Source organism: Perca flavescens, chromosome 1 (assembly GCF_004354835.1).
Source record: "Perca flavescens isolate YP-PL-M2 chromosome 1, PFLA_1.0, whole genome shotgun sequence".
NCBI classification, from domain to species: Eukaryota; Metazoa; Chordata; class Actinopteri; order Perciformes; family Percidae; genus Perca; species Perca flavescens.
This window is the reverse complement of record NC_041331.1, coordinates 14,812,658-14,833,646: the sequence shown is the minus strand read 5'-3', so window position 1 is coordinate 14,833,646 and position 20,989 is coordinate 14,812,658. Positions and strand designations below refer to the sequence as shown.

Below are 20,989 nucleotides of genomic sequence, written 5' to 3'. Positions count from 1 at the left end.
ACAAATACTAGACTTTTCTTCATCCTTCTCTCTTAACACACAATATTTTACATTCAAACACATTCACATTTTTTTGAATTCCACTTAAAATATCAGTCATCAAAAACCAGAAGAAAGGTCTAAATTAATAATCTCCCCTGTGCTTGCTTCCCCCCCTTGTGCTTTTTGGAGCATAATGATGCGAGCTGGGCCTCACACCCTGAATGACAGAGGGTGAAGGAAAAGTCCAAAGATAAGACAGGGAAACAAAAGAGAATGGCGCTGTGACAGAAGAGTAACAGAGATAAAGGCAAGTGTACACTGCCTTAAAAGAGAGAATAAGGGACTAAAGGTGAAAGAGAAGACGAGATGAGAAAAGGCAGGGGAAGACCAACAAAGAATGATGAAATATTTAAAGAAAAAAAGGAGACAGAGAGGAGGAACAGAGGAGGCTTTTAGCAGACAGAGATTAACTCCCCTTCACTGTCAGACCACCTGACTGCTCTGCAGCGCATGCACGCACGCACGCACACACACACACACACACACACACACACACACACACACACACACACACACACACACACACACACATTAAAGTGGAGATAAATATTGATGTTTTCAGTATCAAAAAACTCAAAACTGAATAATCAGGATGATTTAAATTCAAACGCCCAAGAAGCATTTAAGCTTTGTTGTTAACTTTATTCGGATAGCAATTCCCTCAGATGACACATTTCCTGTAATGCCAGTGATATGTTATTTACTGCGTCTTCATACCTGTAGAATATATTTTTTATATAAATGTTTACTTTTACTGTAATGCAGCAACAAAAGCTGTAATCATCTTATGTTGCTGCAGTTTGACGAGACAACTTAAAAACACAGTTTCCATTCGTTACTGTATGTGGTGGACATCTGTTTTACCAACGATAATCCTAAAGTTAATTGAAATTGTGCTTTAGGAGAAAGCTGACAGACTTTTTTTACAGAAGCGACACTAAAGAAAGTTGATTTATGCCGTAGAACACAAATCTCATCAGCTCTGAAATGAAATCCGTCTGGCGATGGTTCAAATTGAGAAAGCCAAATGGCACTGAGCCCAAGACAAAGGAGCAGGAGATGAAGGAGCACTTTCATGAGATTACTGAAATCCATCACTAAAGTAAGACCGCATAAACAGCTCTGTGGATTGGTTAATCATTCAGTTAGTTATGATTTCAGATCCGTTACGATATTGCGTTGAAAACTTCAAGGTGATTGACTTGAAGTAGGTTGGATTATTGGTCATTTAACCCAGAACCTGGAGACTGGCATCATAATGACCTATTGTGAGTCAAACAGAAGCTTGGTCTGATGTGCATGCTACCACTTTAGCCTAAAGAGAGAAACTGTAAAAGGTTGAGCTGTTTTTCACAAGATATTTCAATTGTGCTGAGGTGTTCATGTGGTACAGTATAGTTCTAGTACCACTGCATGCACTAGGGATAGACCGATTATCGTCTCTGGCCGATTATCGGGCAGATTATCTGTATTTGCATTTTATTTAACATATAACCGATAAAGTTAATTAATTAAAAAGTGCGCTACTTTGATTCCGCTACAGCTCTGTGTCTGTCCTTCTGCTTTGGTTTCACGCACCACTGAGTCTGACTTAAGCGTGATTTATGGTTCCGCGGAGGCACCACGCAGAGCTTTCACCGTAGCCTACGGAAGTGGCCTGAAGTTTATACCTGTGCGTTGGTGTGTGCGTCGAGCCGGCATATGTGCGTGTGTGGGGAGTGTGTGGTAGAGCGAGGGAGAAGTGAGAGAGTGACGGTGATTAGCTTTGGAGCGAGTAGTGACTCTAGTGTCATAGTGAGAGAAACAAAATGTGCTTTCGGACCACAGTGGGAAATCTATAGCAGGAAAAGTTAACCCTCTCCTTGATTTCGGGCCCTATTTTAACGATCTGAAACGCAGTATGAGTAGGGGGAAATGCAACGCTACCAAGACACTATGGGCCCTATCTTTTACACCGGATTTCCACTGAATGCGGCACGGCTGCGGCCATGACTGACAGCTGTAGTCACGAGGACCCACAAGTCGCGAATTCAGGTAGAGTAGAACCACAAAACCAACAACAGTTTGTTTCCATCCAGAGGAGTAAAGGGGAAACAACTCTGTGCTGTGTTTTCAAGGTGTAGTGCAGGGAAATATGATCCGCCGTGAGTACGGTGTATTTTATTTTGAAAATGAACCGGATGTTTTATTTTGCTTCTGTGCTCGACTTCCTGTCCTGCACTACCTGTCGTGTGCGGAATTGCTGCGGAGCTCTCCGGCATCCGGCAAAAATAGAAGCTCTGCGTATCTGCTCCGGAGGGCTGCGGACCGCCGGAGCAGTGCCGGAGTCAGAACGCAGCCGTTCTGCAGTCAGTGGAAATACACACATTGACTTGAATAGAAACCTAATGACTCCGCCGCCGTTCGGAGCCGTTCGGAGCCGTTCCGCAGCCGTTACGCAGCCGGTTGAGTTTTGTTAGTCTCCCTGTGGTCTCTGTGCTCTCGTTTTGTTATCCAGCTCTGTTTTCCTTTTTTGCATTTTTGGACTACCTCAGTTTTTACTCCTTGCGTTGTTTCTTGCATTATCGCTATTTTGGATTCCTGATGGTTTGTACCCTGGATTTTTGTGTTTGTAATAAATTTTCACATTAAACTATCCTCAGTTTTCCGCCTCTGCATTTTGAGTCCGCCATTCACCAACCCTCCCACAGCACGTGAAATTCAAGGCCGCTTCTGATTGGTTAGATAAAAGTGAATGCCTCTACAGCTGTTCAGTTTAGAAGAGAAAGAAATGTGATTGAGTTAAGAAGTCTCCTGTCAGAATTAACGCTGTGCTCCATATTAACACAAATGTAACATGAAACATTATTTAGATCATGCATGAGAAAGTAAAACTCTCTAGCCAACATTAGCAATACAATGCAAATGTCAGTGTACTGTATAGTGAACTTGTTTCCATATCCAAACCCAGAACTTGGGGAATTATCTATTTGCTCCAAAATTTGTCATTAAAACAATGAATACAAGAAGACCAGAATGCAAAAGGTTTGATTTCTAATAGAAGATTAGAGTCAAGTCCAGTATAAACCCAACACATCAAAACAGGCAGACATTTTTATTTGTTTTACTTTGACTTTTTAGAGGTTTGAATGTCAGTGTCTGCATGAGTCTCTGGTGGATTATATCTTCATCTCCAGCTTCTCCTCCTCCTTCCTTTTCTTCAAACCGATGTGATGTCTGAATTTTTTCCAGGCTGAATGTTTCTTTTTTTTCTCCTCAAGATTTTCCTCAGAGTCATCGATCTCTTTCAGCAGCTTAACATCCAGTAAATGATGGTGGGGGGGGAGGGGGGAGTCCTTCTTCGGCTCTCTGGTCTTGTCCTTTTCTTCTTCCAGCTTGGCAAATTCAGTTCGGAGGGTGCTGTTTGGTTGAGGCCTGTTCTTCTTTCAGGTCCTCCAACTCTTTAACAAACGACTTCTCTCTCTCAGAGGCGTCTTTCTTCAGGCTCTGAATCTCCTCCAACTGAACTTTAGTTTTTATGCACCACATATCTGGAACAAGCTCCAAGAAAACTGCAGGTCCGCTGCAACTCTCAGTTCTTTTAATTGACCGTTATTGTGTTTTGTATTTTTGTGTCATCATTATGGGTCCCCTACTAAGTGGCTGCTAATTTAAGAAGAGCTCAACTAAATAAATAAACAAATAGGCTAAATAATGAACATAATTATTTAAAATGTATTCATAAACTATATTTAAAAGCTACTTGTTCATCCAAACTGAACAAGACACAATGCTTGGAAGTTCAGGACCGCAGAGACCCAGTATGCCAGGCGATCCTGCTCGACTGTGTCAGCGACCAGATGGACTGAACATCCTTTTGGTGTCCTCTCACAATCTCTTTCACTCACTCTGTCTCTCTTTTGCAAGATTGGATGGATGGATGGAGAGTGGGAAAAAGCAAACCTAGACAGAGAACGTGGCCAAGCCAAGTGCCACACCATCTGCCTGGCCAAGGACATCTCCATTCCAGACAGTGGCCATCTGAATCTTGGCAACAAGGCTTTGTGCTGCTAAAATCTTCCTATCATTTCTGTGATACTGCTTTGAAAAATGTAGATGAATATGATAATTAACAGTATCAGAAAGATTGGATATACATCAACACAATTTCTAATAGAAAATAAATCAAATGTGTATCATCGTGTTTCTAAAAGATACATTTACATAAAGTAAACAATACTTTGTTTTCATTGTTGACATAATACTTTGATTATATATATATACACAACACAGGTCAACAAACAGAAAAGGTTTTAAGGCAAGCAAGTTTGAACATACATTGAATTTGAATTGCATCTTAAGGTTGTATTGAATACGATAACTGTAGGAAAGGAGTACACACAAGAAAGCCTTGCCCGTGGTCCCTAGAGGCTGCATAGTCCCTTACATCAGACAAATGACATACTGTCATTTTTTTAATTGTTAGGGCCTTACCAGTGGGACTAAAATGTAAAGTTAAAAGAATGGTGCGAGTATGCAGCATTGAAGGAATTCATCCTCTGGGGAGGATGAATGAGTAAATCTCATTGTCTAACTGCTTATTAGATTTTTTGTTTTCTTGTGTACAGGTCAACATTTTGGCCGAATATTGGTGCTACACAAAACATCAGGGAGTCACCAGAACCTTGAGGAATCATGATTGGGTGACCTTGATTTTTCAAGTCGTTGTTGAGATATCTTGCTATGGACTGACAGAAGGTGCCGGATACCAGTAGCCAAAGGATATTATAGAGCCATTTGTCTGATACAGTTACCTAGGTCAATGAGATAACGAATGTCCTTGCACAGGAACCTCATACACATCTATATCACATTAAAGCACCAGGTCAGTTCTCTGTAATCTCTTTATGGTTACTTACAGTAATTTAATGGACTAGTTGAATCACATTGAAGGTGAGTACATGGAATAACTACAGGCTCTAAGAAAGGTAGTATGTGTACTTGCACTGAAGGTGAGTTGTGGTTTGTTTATTCTGGAGAATTTGAGTAGCCAGAGAGGTGGATACGAATACAAATCTAACATTTAAGAGAGCAAACCAAGATAGAGCTTTTTCATGACGTTCATTTTATCCTTTAGCTAGTTCCTCAATCCTCAACACAAATGTCACAGTCTATTATCATGGGCAGGATACAAAAAAAGGACAAATCTGCGTGAGACAAGCAGCTATTGCAGCTATTCTGGCACCTTTGCCAGCTTTAATGTGAGGGAAACTCCAGATGTTCCTGTTAATTCAGAGCAGCGGTTGTGAGGAAAGACTACTAAGGGGTTTTTCTACCGCAGCAAGCATGGTTAAACCAAAACTATATAGTATAAAAATGTGGAGATTGCAGGTGAGATGAAGAAAAAGATAGTGCTGGTCACCTCCCTGTGGTTAAAACTACCATATGCACAACTGCACATTTGGGGATAATTTCTCCAGTCTCTCTTTAATATTGTCTTTCTCAGCTTTCTGTTTCAATCGAGAAAAAAAGACATACCTACTCTGCGCTTCAAAAATTTGCACACAGACAGAGAAAGAGAGAGCGAGAGAGAAACAGGCAACAGAATTGCCTTTGCACACATGTGCTTGCTTGTTAAGCCACATTGGAAATGACAATATTCCCATATGTGGGTGAAGGTTAATGTGTTGTGAATTTGACCTATTTCGGAGGAGCCACTCTGTTAATTAGATCACTCAAAGAAAACTAACCACAGGACTACAATACTAATGCTTCTGCCATTCTACCTCCACGTGTCTCCATATGCTTATTATACCTCCTCCCCCCCCCCCCTCCGGTTTATAATAACGTAAGAGCATTCCACTCACTTGGCAGGACAGTGTTTGGCTGGATACAATAGGTTGAATATCTATCATATGGTCACTCATGCGCATCTTTCCAGTCTGTTGCATTGCTCTCTTTATTGCCAGCCTGTCAATTGGACTTGTACAGTACAGTAGATCTATGTGTCCCAGTTTAGCAGCTGTAAAACACAGACCTCATTTCACTCTCCTCTATGGACACAAATATTTAATTTTGGCTGTTATTCCAGAAGGGATTCTTTATTGGCACCATCTACTCCCAGCTGGATCTGCTCACTTCCAGAGTAATACTTTAGATAACTGTATAATTGTTTCTGTTCTGTGTATCCCAGTTTTGTTTTTTTTGGATTGGGCAGTAAGTGATAAGTGATGATACATATTTAGAGTACACCTTTATTACACATATTTAGAGCTGACCTGTATGATACATTGTTGATGTCCCCCTTTTCCAGTTTAAAATAATAATGCTATACTGTAGGTACATTTTCAAACACTGACTTGAAACTCAAAAGAAATTTCTTCCTACCAGAGAGCCTCCTAGAGAGCCCTTGGTACGATGTCTGGGGCTAGTTAGGGGTAAACTTAATTTTAATAAAATCACTTATTATTCGACTTCTTGCACCTTTATTGATAGCTCGTGTTTTATAATTGCACTCCTTCCTACTTTGTACTGTAACTGCTGCACAATACAGTTCTATCTTATCTTAACTGATTAGCAGTGGCATGGCATGGGAAAAAGTTCATCTTTTTAAAATGTTATGTTCTCTCATACATGCAAACCACATATTAAATTGTTTTCAATACAGAATTATATATAAAATAACCAATGTACATTAACAAATGCATGACAAATTAACAGCAACACAGCTTTATATGTAGCCTGCATTTAATATAAGCTTCCCAAGTTCTTAGAGCTGATGCATTAGCAAACAACTGCATGCTACCAAGCAGAAACGATACTTTCTCATCATTAGTCAAATCATGTTTCTTTCCGGATATGGTCAGACAACTCATGAGAAAACAATATTTTTGTTTCTTTGGCGTCCTAAATCTTTGGCTTTTCTTCACCAGCCACACGTCAAATCAAAACAACGAGCTGAAAGCTGCAAAGAGATCAGGATGAGGTGTCAACTCACAGTGGGATCGGCAGGACTAACAACCCTTTTACATGACAGGGAGCCATTTTATTAAACTTTAATGACAAAAATATTGTTTAATGGTGCTTTAGTTTTAGTTTTAGTTTTTACATTTCCTATTTATTTATTTTATGTGTGTGAATTTAAGAAAATTGAGCATCAAAATATTTCTGTTGTCCCGTTATTGTTACAGTTAATGTATTTGTTCTATGTTTTCTTGTGATTATTGCTGTTGTCTGTAACTTTTGTTGCTGTCTTGGTCAGGTCACCGTTGTAAAAGAGATCATTGATCTCAACTGTCTTACCTGGTTAAATATGGCTTAAAGTGCTCATATTATGCTTTTTAGCTATTTCCCTTTCCTTTATTTTGTTATAAATCTTTTTTGTGCACATTATAAGTTTACAAAGTGAAAAAGCCCAAAGTGCACCGCAATGGGACTTACCATCTCCAACAGAAAACACTGTTCACAAACTGCTCCAAACAGCTCTATTGTAGTCCAGCCTTTACTTCCGTGCCAAACATTATAATGCTCGCCTAGCCGTTAGCGTGGCACGCCCTCATACCCTGCTTCTGACTGGCTTATAGTGCTTACCTAGCTATTGCACATGTGCAACTCCCAACAAAGATGGAATATAAATGTGATGCCTCACTCTGTAGCTAAAACTGTTTTTATTAGCAATTCAGTGATTCAATGTAAGCCAAATCATGATCAGGTCTTTGCATCTTTGTTTCGCCCTTCTTTTCATTCTGCAATTCTTACCCCTGTTACTCTCCTTTCTATTTTATTTCTTTCCACAAACCATCTACATAAATCAATGAACCTGGCACATCAGCACAAACCCAGCAAACCCTCTCAGCAGCAGTCGGCACCCACGGTGAAGAAGCAAGGGGCTGGAATGCAGACACAGCTGGCTCTCAGCTGGTGAATCCGTCCAGTAAACAACAACACACAGAGAAAATGCATACAGTAGGTCTACATACAATAATATAGTGTCAGGATTGCCCTCAGCAACGGGCTTTATTGTCCTCTAATCCAAAGTGTAAAGATCATCCTATCACAATGCCAACACAAGATTATAAAAGAGATCCATTAAAGTTTTATTTTTTCATAAAGATAACCTAAATAAGACAGAAGGCTGAAGTAGCTTTCTAATCAAACTACAGAAAGGAATGTGCAGGACAATGTCCCTGAAAGGTTACCTTTAGCATGTTAATTAATCTTTTATAGAATTCTACATGAATGGGCAATTTTTTCAATAGGTTTTATTAATGTCATAAACAATGTAGTAAAAGTGCTATGAATACTAATCACAAATGTTAATAATTCCCCAAGTAGCAAAGAATACAGTTCATGTTTGATATGAATGTTTTTGTAAGGCTCTTTGTTTCTCGCCTCTGTTGTTGGACCTTTTAGACAGGCCACTGTGTTGCAATAGTGACAGCAATGGAAATCTACACAGCTAGAATTAAGAACAGATTCTCCAAAAATATGGACCGATTGACATTTATACTGACGTTTCTCTGGCAAAAACTCTGTAGGAAGAATCAGATAAAAGTTCTGTGAAATGAATTCTAGCATAAATCAAACCCAGTGATGCAGTGTCATGTCGCTGCCTACACAAGGTTTGCAAGACAAATATAAAGTACTTTTCCTTCACCGTTTCTTCCATTTTGCAACAGCTACTAACTCCACTGTTGATCCGACGAGGCCGAATGACTCCCATGGTGCTTCTTTTCACCTGCCAGCTCACCAGAGCTTTTCTGTTTATGCTATCTGCCTCAGATCCCACTCAGTCCGCAAGACACCCTGACCAACCACAAGGAGTCACTAGTGCAGCTTAACCCTTTATGGCTCCTAGCTGCTAACTTAAGTGTTGACTTAAGTTAGCAAGTGTTTGACAACATAGAAATGGTGAGACCCAAGTCTGAAAGACCTCTGAACTCAACCCAGGTTTCTGCAGCTTTCCCCCCTTACCTGTCTGATCTCTCCAATCGTCAGTTGAACCCATACAAGCCTGATTGCTTTGGCCAAACAAACTGCTGAAACACCAGGCTTTATCTGTGGCTCAGACACACGCTGACACTTTCACCATATACTGTAGCCTCTATAAGAGGCTTATGTGTTTGTGGCACATGTGATCTCCTCATGGGCTCATCAGTTAGTTCAGAACAGTGAACCACGACGACTAACTACCTTTAAAATACGTTGTGCTTTTTGTCTATCTAATTTTTAGCAGCATTACAGAACAGAGTAAACATATGTTAAATATAAAGCAAAGTGAATAGTAGAGACATAGTTAGAAAAAAAGCACAGGAGGAAAGTAAATGAAATAAATGTACTATTTTGTGCTGCAGAGAGACTACTATATTTACACTGCTATCAGTGCCCATAGGCAAAATACAGAGCTGAATTTGACCCTGCTGAACTCCAATGTGGATGTCTGTGTGTGCATGTGTGTGTGTGTGTGTGTGAGAGAGAGAGAGAGAAAGTGTGGGTGGTAGTATCATCCATCGTTGATGTGCTCTCAATCGTTGCCCCACTCCCCACTCATTTCTCTCTTATCTTCACTCGATGTTCACTAGAATACAGTTCTAGCTACAGTGTATAAAGCACACAAAGATATTTCATTGTCTGTATGATCAATTGCGTTATGTATCATGTTTGAACCTGTGCTTTACCAGCAAGACATCACAGTACTTATTACTACTAGGGGTGAAAAAAACAAATTGCTAACATTTTTAAAACTGATTCTTTTCCCTAGAATCAATATTTTTTATTTATTTAGTTTTTTCATTGATTCACCTAAATATTTTCTGTTTGCTACCGCTATCCATTTCTAGCACAAAAGAGCGAAAGTGTCATGTTTTTGGGGTTTGAGTTCTGTTGGTTTTGAGGTTCTGTTCTTGTTTCCTGTTATGTTTATGTGTATTTGTTCTGTTTTCTGTTGTAACCCGTGTTTCCTCCCTTGTCTCGCCTAGCTGTAGTCCCTGTCTTGTTTTGCCTTGTGTCTGTATGTTCTGTTTCCTGTTTTATTTTGACAGTCTGGTTTTCTATCTTGTCTTGTCTGATTTACTTCCGGTGTTTTTCCCTCCTCTGTGATTGCCCTAATGTGGTTCACCTGTTTCCCAGCCCTAGTGTCACCTGTTGCTTGTTTTCTCATTACCCTCTGTATTTAGTCTTTGTGTTCCCCTTGTCCAGTGTTGGATCATTTTGTGTGTTTGTGTGTGCCTGTTGTGTCTCCCAGTGTTTGCTCATGTCTGGTTTTTTAATCCCTGGATTTCTTTTGTTCTGTAGTCACTGGTTTGTTTGTTTTCTACACTCTGGATTGGTTTTTTTGCCTGCTGCTTTCAGGACTCCCTTTGTTGTTCGCACTTTGTTTTTTATGGACTAATAAACCTTCCACCTCTACGTTCTCCTGCCTGCCTCTGCATTTTGGGTCCACCATTCCCTACTCCTCCCTGCTGAACCTAACAGAAAGCAATAAAATGCAGAAAATACATGTTATGTACTTCTTTACAAACTAAATAAATGTCAGACTGACGGACTGACATGTCATGTGCACTCTTTTTAGAAAGAAAATTAGATTTTTAGAAATGTCTCATGATATATCGCAATACTCAATACTAGCAAATCGCAATACTTCTGGAACTGCAATAAATGAAAATCGCAATACAAATTGAATCGGCACCCATGTATCGTAAAAGAAGGGAATCTGGGGAAAAAAGCATATCGTCCCAGCCCTTCTGACCACCATACCAGGTGTGAGAAATAAACAAATCACCAAACATTAAGCGTCGGCACAGATGATAGAACATACCTCAAATGTGAGTTGACATTGCACAAGCATGCAAGAAATGAAAACACAGCTGCTATTGTCAGCCTCATGCCTGGGAATGTGATGTGGGATACATTTACATAAGTAGATTCCATGACACATCATCAAGCCTCCCAACCAGGCAGCTACTGTTTCAGTGAGAAAATGGACCACCCTAATTCTCACTGCAGTGGCACTGCATAGTTGACATGTATTGACCACTGCAGCTTCACTAGTGCAACTGTAGTGCAAATAAATAAAGACTGCACTGCATTCTTTTCTCAGTGCCTCTATTTACTAAACTGAACATTGAAGAGCTCTGTATATTGAGTCATGTCCCTTGCGTTGGGACTATTAAAGGGATGGATTGGTTTTTGGGGATGATTCCATTTTAATACAACGTGGGTCTAATGGGCATTATTCCTATTAGTTATAATTAATTTGTACTCAAGAAATTTCTGAGACCTGGAAACACGGCTACATCCCCACACCAGTCTGCTAAGAAAAGAAATATGAGCAGTCAGACCCTCAAACAGGTTGTAAAGAAACTGACATGTTTGCCAGATTACCTACAGTACCACTTTATTTAGTGTTGTTTCTGGTATTTAGCCTAACCTAACTGATATAAATGGGGTGGACAAAATAACAGAAACAACTTTCTGTATAACATTGTGTTTTCTGATATAAATAGCATCCTTTTCAATGTGCCACAGACAGAGACTGAGATCTGACTAGAGAGCCTCTTGTGTTACTACAATTATGTTGTAATAGTCACAGGGGTTTTACTGTAAGATCTTCTAAACAAGAGAGAGACTTAGAGAAAGAAAAAAAAAAGACAGATAAAGACAAAGACAGACATATAGCTCGACATAAATAAGGCCAAGAGGACATTCACAAGAGGAGAGAAGAGTCAGGAACAAATTGGAGATTTCACACTGATATGTAAAGCATTAGTCGACTCTACTGATGCATTACATATCAGCCAAAAAGAAAGAAAGGATGAATCAAAGAAAGGAGCATTGCTCAGAGTTAAAGGAGAGGATGGACACAGGGTTTGTATCCATCTAAGAGAATGACTTACTTTGCATAACATCTCAGCAACTCATTTAAACTAGTATTAAAGGTGCTCTGCCACACGTATTTCATTACTTTGTGGTAATGTCTGAAGTTCTACCATGGACTCTGTAAAATTTTTTGTGGAAAAAATGCCTTGGTTACCTTGTTTCAAGCCATTCTAGCGTGCTATAGAAAGCCTGCAGGAAGACTCAACTCAATTTGTGCCAGTTCTCATTAATATTCAACGAGCTAAGCTGCTTGACTCTGACTGGCTAACAGCTAGCCAATGAGAGCCTGGCTATCAGCATCCTTTACCCAGCGCAACTGGTCGAGCTCATGAATAGTAATGAGCTCAGGCATCACCACGTCAGACTGACCAGCTTTTGTAATTGGCCGGATTTCTCTGCTTATTTCTTTTCAGTGGCTAGAGCTGACAGAGGAGGTAGCAGTTCAATTTCACATTCACGACATAACACAAACAGATATGGACCTAACATATTTAAAAAAAAAAATACAAGTAAAAATGGCTTTGTGTGGCAGGGCACCCTTAAGTCTTACTGCCAGTTTCTTGCAAATGGGGTGAGGTAAATACATTTTCTTGAATGCAAATAAAAAACTGTAGGTAATTATTTAATTCTTTGGAATTAATTTAATTTGGAAGTCTTTGGAAGCTATTACTTCTTACATCTTACTCGCACTTAAGTTTGAATACCAAACTATGGGCATTTTAGTGTACAAAATTATTTTTACCACACACCCATTCCTTAAAAACAATCATACACACTTGCACATCTGCAAGTATGTACACCCATCTGTCTTAATGCACATATTGCCTTTTCCCCAGGCCCACAAACAGGAAGCACATCCTATGTCCTGATTGTTCAGACTGCACGCGCACATGCGCACACTCTCTCTCACACACACACACACACACACACACACACACACACACACACACACACACACACACACACACACACACACACACACACACACACACACCTAATCTCAGCTGAAGGGTAAAGGGGATGCTGGTAATGGTCACTCTCTCCTGGATAATTTCACATTATTCCCTCTTCTTTTATTTCAGCGTCCTTCCAAAGGAGAATTAAAAAATGAACAATTTTATCCAACAAAAGCCACAACAAAGCTTTCCCCTGTGCACTTGTTTCTCAATTCAAGTCATAATTTGGTGAGAAAGTCACCTAGACTCTGGATTGTGTGAATGCATTTGCAGTGGAGGAATGATTTATGCAGTGGAAAGAAGTTTCCCAACTCTTTTGGAAGTACACTACAGGCTTTTCACACAGATTTGAAAAGTACAATTGTTACAGACAGTCTCACACAGACAGACACACACACACACACACACACACACACACACTCTCTCTCTCTCTCTCTCTCTCTCTCTCTAAGCAGGGTAAGGAAGCTTTCTGACAGGCAATGAGCTCATGAGATCTGAATGTCTTCCTGTGGTGAATGCTTTTCTGTAGCTTTCTCACAACTATTTCCCTTTTTTCCTCCTTTTTCTCACACTGTGTCTGCCCCCTCTCTTCATACACACACATACAACTTGCTATAGGAAAAAAAAAAGCTTAATTCTGGATTTAGGATTCTTAATCTGCTAAACTGTTGTATATTTTCCCTACTACAAGAATAGCAGGGTTTAGGTTGCTAGGTTGGCGATTTAGCTCTCAGTTTAATGTGTCTGTGTGTCTGTGTGTGTGAGAGTGTGCGGGTAAACATTAAGCTTAACAAATGGCCAGTGGTCGAAATCAGACTCAATTAAGAGTTATGGAGGGCGCAGTGCCCCGAGTAAAGAATTGAAGACAGTTTGCGCGTGGATGTGCTTGGATTTGTGTGTGTGTGTGTGTGTGTGTGTGTGTGTGTGTGTGTGTGTGTAAATGTGTGTGTGTAAATGTGTGTGTGTAAATGTGCACAGCCTCTCTACAGCAAATTTCTGTTTTGATTGAATAAAATAACTATAAAAGCATATAGTCACTGAGCTGTGTCAGAGCATTCATATCTTGAAACATACTGTATCTTAAATCATTTTATGCTACAAGAGTCTGAACAGCCTCACAGTTAACAGCAGAAGCTGTACCATAAACACTCTGAAAATGGCTTTCAGACGTCTTTCCAACCACATGTGTGTGCCTGACATCGGAGCAGAGTGGGCCTCCTTCATAATTGGGGTGTTTGCAGATATGTAATTGCAAACACACGTAACACAGCTGGAATGCTACTTTGAATTATACAGAATTCACGTCAGCAGGGTTAAATATAAAGCTTTTGATCAAGAGAAACAAGCACGTACATGTGTGCTTTTATCTTTGTAAGGGCTAAGTTTTAGAATTAACGAACAGAATGAAGACATTTTGACAAAGTGTGTAGAATTTAGCACTCATCAAGTCTTCAAATTTGCAATAGAGCTAACTTCAGGCACTCACGTGTGAGGAGCAGGAGTATGTGGAGGTTTGATAAAAAAGACACCAAATAAACTAAATTAAAAAAAAAAACGACCGGTTTTGACATCAGCACGTCTAAATCAGGGTTCAAATTAAGAGACAACACCTAGTAGAACTTTTTATGCATTCATTCAGGGATGTGTCCTAAATGTGTAAAGGCATTTGCAATATCTTATTTGAGGGCAAGGCTTTGAGTTTGAGGGGAGAAGTTATAATAGGATTAGAGCGAGGTTAAGGGTGCAGTGCAGATGGTTAAGGTTAGAGTTATGCGCCAGTAAATGAATCAAGCATAGTATAGTACTCCAAAGTATAGTAATACACACATAAGTATGTGTGTTTATGGGTCCGTCCTCTGGGAACGGACAATCATTTATCACCACACGGACTCCCTTTAGTGTTAGCTGGGGAGCATTTTTGCTGGTGTCAAAAGGAACAAAAAGGGGGACTCCAAAGGCCAGTCCTCCCCCTCCTCATCTCGGTCACTCCTCTCCTCCCTCAGCGTCCCTCTGTCCTACTCCCCACCCCCCCTCCACAGCCTTGGCACACTGCTCTTTCTGCGGTTTCCAACCAAAAACAACTTGAGCATTTTAGGGGTTGCCATGCAAATCACAGCTTTCTAGTCAAAAGGGGTATTCAAATGAACAGTCCAAATGGTCTGTGCAGCTTACTGTTGTGCTTAATGGCACAGTTTAATAGTTTGCTAGATGCTCAGAAATTGCTTTGAATATGAAACAGAGTTCAGTCCTTCTGTGCTTTTATATCCCAACGTCTCTGGCTGGAGGTCACTTGGCAGATGGAGGGTTGAGTGACCCCAGCCTTTTGGAGAGGTCAGTTTCTTGCACAGGGAAATCCCGCTGTGGCCATTATGCCGCTCCCTTGAGCCCTGTGGACTGAGACCAAACTAAAACTGACAGGAAGGTAACTTAGGGCAACGATCAATGCTAAAACTAGCTTCTGTTGCCCCCTCTGTGTTGTTGGAGGACACAAGTGGTCTTTTATTGAACAAACGGAAGGCAGAGTAGTTTTACTGTAAACTACGTTTATCTTATGTAAGGGAGAAGCTGTGAGCTGCAGGCTTTCATTGAACTACTTTGAGATGAGGTCAAACAGCCTTGAGGATATAGACACACACTATCACACAGTTTCATGTCAAAAGATAGCAGATAGACAGGTTTGTCCTTTTGCTGATATCACAAGATCTCTAATACCCTGTGCCGATTTGGTAGTAGTAATGGAAGTTATCCACCCACCTACACATGATGTGTCTGCCAACTCACATTTGTGCCTTCCAACCCACATCCACACACTCATGCACACACAGACATACACACAATCACAAAGCAAATATGAACAGTTTCCAGATATAGTAATAATAATCCCATGCTGTGCCCTGATGTGCTAGCTGTGTTGGCAGTTTTCTGCTACACTATTGAGAGCAGCATGCTGTATTCGGCACTAAGCATAATCTATGCAGTACTTTGTATTTTGATCCTGGGAAACTATAGTGAGCAGTGCATCATCCATCTTCTTAGGAACTCTTCAGCTGTGTTAGAAGTCCAGCATTTGGCATAGTTACACACAGAGAGTTGCTTCTGCTCATAAACTTAGTAAAACTACATAGTTAAAGGAATGCATTACCCTCTGGCATTTTACAAATCATATTATGATGTTCAATATGAGGTATTATGATATTTGGTAGCAATATATGGGATAACCCTCCAGGCCCAAAGAAATGATTGCCAGTAGACTAAATGTTAAAAAGCTAAAGAGCTTATGGTGCCGTCTCACAGAGGACTGTAAGGTGCAGTAAGGCCATGTTTGAAAGCAAAGGCCATGGATTTAAACATGCAATGACCTATTTTCACTGTCAGCATTTTGTCAGAGGAGTGAATGGTAATGTGTCTCTCTCTGTTTCATTCAGTAAGTAACAAATACATATACTGTACAATGTTTGCACATCAGTATAACTTTGAAAAAACAGTTCTGGATGTACTTACCATATACATACATTAACTAGCTACAGTATCTTTAAAAAATTGTAAATACATCAGAACAGAACAGTTACATTGGAAGCATGTTAAAATTAAAGAATTACAAATTCTGAAAATGTTAGAATCTGGTTGTAAGTGTAGTTGTAAAGTCAGAAACACAACAGACTAAACAAACATCTCCAGGACCACCAGTGATGTGAACATTTCTTGGTCATTAGAATATGTTTTAGTTATAAACATAAATAAGATTTTCATTGTTTTTCACTTAATGTCCTAATATGACTGTATACTAAAAGTATTTTGGTATGACATTTTTATATGGACTACATGTGCAATACATATATCATGCGTCATACCATCAAATACATGCTTAGACTCGAGAAAAAAAATCCCAGTTCACTGTAGTAGCATCACAGAAAGAAAATCTATGGAATGGGGTGTATAGGTTGGTTGCATAGGTTCCGAGCCTGACGTTTGCTATTTTTCCATAAAATACATGTGAATATTTCAAATAAAAAACTAAAAAAAGAGCACACACGCTTCACTTATTTGACAACTACTGAGCTGTTAATTGAATTTTTGATAAATCAGGTATGCAGACGTGCTAATGAGACTGGGGAGACAATCCAAGTGGCAATACTCCTCATATAAATGCACTAATGTGTGTAATTCTGTTTTGTTTAGGTACTGGTCCTCATAAGCAAACACAACATGAACACTACATTTAGGCCTACATTATGGCTAATTTAGAGAGATGACATTACTATCCCAATTATTCTACATGCATTAATGTCTTTGCCCCCAGCATAGATTTACTGTAAATCTATGTTGTAATGCTAATAGGTCATGCGAAACCATGGCAATCTTGATCTGATACTAAGTAGGCAGTGCAGGGACTGTCTCTCCAGAATATTGTCAGTCTGTATCTGTGGGCTAAGGGGGTAGAAGTCTGTTTAGCCCCGTCAGCACAGAAGCTCTTGTTCTGTATCCGTCCCAAGGTGACTTCTCTGCTGTTGGCAGGCATATCCATGAAAACAGCTCCCTAGATTCTCTCTCTCTCTCTCTCTCTCTCTCTCTCTCTCTCTCTCTCTCTCTCCCACACACCCAGATACCACTTTAGATACCACTGGGCAATGTGCTTTCATACTTTTTTTTTTTTTTTTTTTTTACAGAGATGTCAAAGAACATTTTTGATTTTCCTTTTTTCATTCCTTCCTCTTCCTCATCTCATTTCCATAATTGCAGAAAGGAAATCAAAACACAAACTGCAAAATGACAAAAATGATGGGTGTATTCATTAAAATTCTCTTCAATGCCTTTGGCCTTGACTACAGTCAGGTTTAGGCTTTGGCTCAGTGCCAACACACAAGCACCTGACCTTTCCCTCCTTCAGTTCTCGTAGTGGAGAACGTCCACATACACAGCTCACACACACACACACACACACACACACACACACACACACACACACACACACACACACACACACACACACACACACACACACACACCTCCCACACAATCTCTCTCACACACTGGCAGGAAAATTGCACTTTGAGAGCGACTGTCTGTGTCTTTGTGTTAGAGATGAGCAGCCAGGAAACACAAACTACACCATTCTGTATTAACACAACTTTTGTGTGTAACTTGAAGGTGTGTGGTCGTAAGTGTTAGTAAATAGGCCATTGCCCTGTGTCTACAGTAGTTCATCTATTTCAGTCCAGGTTAATTCTCTACATCGGAGTAGGTGTGCTAATTTCCTCTCTGTGTCCTCTTCCCTCTCTCTCTCTCTCTCTCTCTCTCTCTCTCTCTCTCTGTCTGTCTTTCTCGCTCTCTTTCCCTTTCTTAATTGATTAAGAGGATTTAAACGGCTGCTGCAGGGTTAAGCACAGACTGCAACCTCCAATACACACTTGGACGCACATAAACAGTCAAGCAAGCGGGATGACACACCTACTTTAAGATCAGCCTGAGACAGCTAAAACACACACACATATTTGTTGCTGTCACTTGAGAGGACACTGCATGGACTTGTATCTACTCCCAGAAGAATCTTTTTGTGGCTTTGCCTTGTGGGAACCTGGGCTTCATCCCTTAATGGTGGCTGAGACCCCATAATGTGACTGTTATAACAGGTTTTTACATTAACATTTATTCATTTGACGCTGTTGTCCAAAGTGATGTACAAATGGAAATACAATCCAAATCACACTAGATCCACGATATGACTGAAGCACACTGTCAAAATCCTTAAAGTTATGTTTTCATGTGGAGTACTTAGAAATCCACTGTAAGCCAGAATTTGCATATCATAATGGTAATCTTTTAATGTTAATTAGTATGATAAATCACTATTTGTCAAAGCCACCATCATGCTTTAGGAGATATGCTTTACTCTCTGCAGCTGATAGTGAACAAAACCCCAAACCTGCTTCCCAGTTCTCATATTGTTATTAATAAAAAATTAACAAAACACCTTAAACAACCAAACCTGTCGCAAAATGATCACCCAACACTACGTCTTACAATCTTGCACATACAGTATGATAACGGATCTAAATAAAGTTTATATAGCTCCTACACATATAAAAAGAATAACTTGCTTCAGCCTGCAATACTGTCCGCTGCAGATTAGAGAATGTAATGTTGTTGATTTTGGTCTTATCGTAACCAGACTGCATTTCTAATGGGAACACACGTTAGCACACATCCTCAGGGCAGCAGCATCCTGACAACCTTGCACTACCCAACTCAAAAACTCACCTCCTCCACAGACAAAAACATGCACGCACACACATGAGATTAAAACCTTAAATAACCTTCACAGTCCAATCTAACCCCAATATTAAATCACTGGTCACATCCTTAAAGTTGCTGCCCATCCAGCACGGTCTTACCTTTGTGACAGTCATGCAGAATCAGTGGGTGAGGAGCAGGCCAGTGTCCCCTTCAAGCAGAGAGCAACGCCGCAGGAGTGGCAGAGTGATGAGGAGGAGAGGAGGGCAGCTCTGCTGAATATGCAGAGAGAGGGAGAGAGAAAAGAGGAGGGGACAGACAGGTTAGTGTGTCTGGCTCACTAAATACGAAAGGGCAGATTGCTGCTGCAGTGAAGTAATGGCTGGCAGCCGGCGTGCGGTTGGTTACTACAACAGGGAAAAGCGCCCCGCTAGGATGATACACCCCCCCCCCCCCAATTGCACACACGCAAACAAACACACACACACACACATACACTGATGATGCACTCCACAGAAAGTCTGGCTACCGTACTTTCTCACTCTCTGTCTCTCGCAATATGATTAGTGATGGGCTAATACAGCTTATTGATGAGCAGTCAGGCAGGGCTGCAGGAGGAGGCGGAAGCAGTGCTTCCTGGGACAGGAGAGAAGAGGACTGCAGAAACAGAGAGAGAAAGGGAGGGAGGGAGGGAGTTGGACGCTGTGTCGCAGTCTGCTACTTAGGCATGGAGCTAGCTGCACGTCATCGGTGTGTATAAATATGTGTGTGCGTGTCTGTGCGTGTAAGTGACAAAAGGCATTGATGGAAGGGGAAAAGGACATTTTAGATTTTTGCACCAAGTTAAGTCCAAACTACACTGAACCTATAGTTATTTCTACATGTGAAAACATTATAGAGACCTAGGCACAAACACATGGACACACAAAAGAACACTGCTGTATTTATGAGGAAACTCTTTGACTATGGTTTTATCTCCATCAAATTGTGATATTATTTTACCACATTCTGCTGTTTAAATCAATGAAATTGGAATTAAAGCGTATTTAAGCGTTTTAAAGCTTTTGTTTTACAAGTGTTTTGTCTGAGTGCAACACAATTAATTGCAATGGACATCAGTTTGATTTGATTTGGCATGCATTTGCCTTTTTGTGATAGATATATATCTATATCTATCACAAAATATTCTTATGTCCTGACTCTTTACCTTTTATTTATTTTATCTTTACCGAATGAGTATGTTATCTTCATTTTGGAGTAGCCTACTTTCTTATGTTTTCTTTTCAGGGAAGATATACTTTATTAATCCTGCCAGGGGAAAGGACACAAGTATGGAAGCACAAAGGCACCCACCTGCACTCAGAAAGTAACACATCTCTGTCATACTAATTGTGTAAATAGAGGGATGCTAGAGACAAGCAAAGATTCCAACTCAGTTACCATGGCTTAACTTCCCATCGCTGTGTGAGACTTTTCTCTAGTGGTTGTGCATCTACATGTACAAAATTGTGTGTGTGTGTGTGTGTACTGTAAATGTCTGCACATGCTGGAGTAAAGGTCACTAAGACAGAAGGGATCCATACTGAATGACATGATAGAAATTATCCATTGCAGGTTGATCATTATGGTTTTCTACTGTGGTTTTATCACACTCACCCATATTGTCATTCAGTGGTCACTTCGCTCCGCAATCTCAGTCTTTCTGAGTGTAATCTGAGGCCCCACTCTCAGCATTTCCTGTCTAAAACAATAGCATTTCCTGTGTCTGTGTGCTTATTTTGGGTGGGGATAGAGGCTCTTTAAAATCTATATGAGAAAATATCTGGATTACAATACTATCACTAAAGTTGGGCTATGATAAGACACAGTTGTACACATTGGGCTTGTATTATACTTGCTAAAGC

At 40.2% G+C, this 20,989-nt stretch overlaps 1 protein-coding gene across 5 annotated transcripts in view; it reads right to left on the bottom strand.

The window, feature by feature from the left end:
* The window catches only part of coro2ba (coronin, actin binding protein, 2Ba), a 46,667-nt gene that overhangs the window by 23,522 nt on the left and 2,156 nt on the right, over positions 1–20,989 (bottom strand). For 3 of the 5 annotated variants that reach the window (XM_028584093.1, XM_028584104.1, XM_028584084.1), the window contains exon 2: positions 19,247–19,357. In XM_028584093.1, the coding sequence (XP_028439894.1) occupies positions 19,247–19,261 (15 nt within the window). In that variant the 5' untranslated portion in view covers positions 19,262–19,357. Of the gene's footprint in view, positions 1–19,246; positions 19,361–20,989 lie in introns of all 5 variants that reach the window. The other 2 variants (XM_028584114.1, XM_028584074.1) reach the window with 1 other exon arrangement.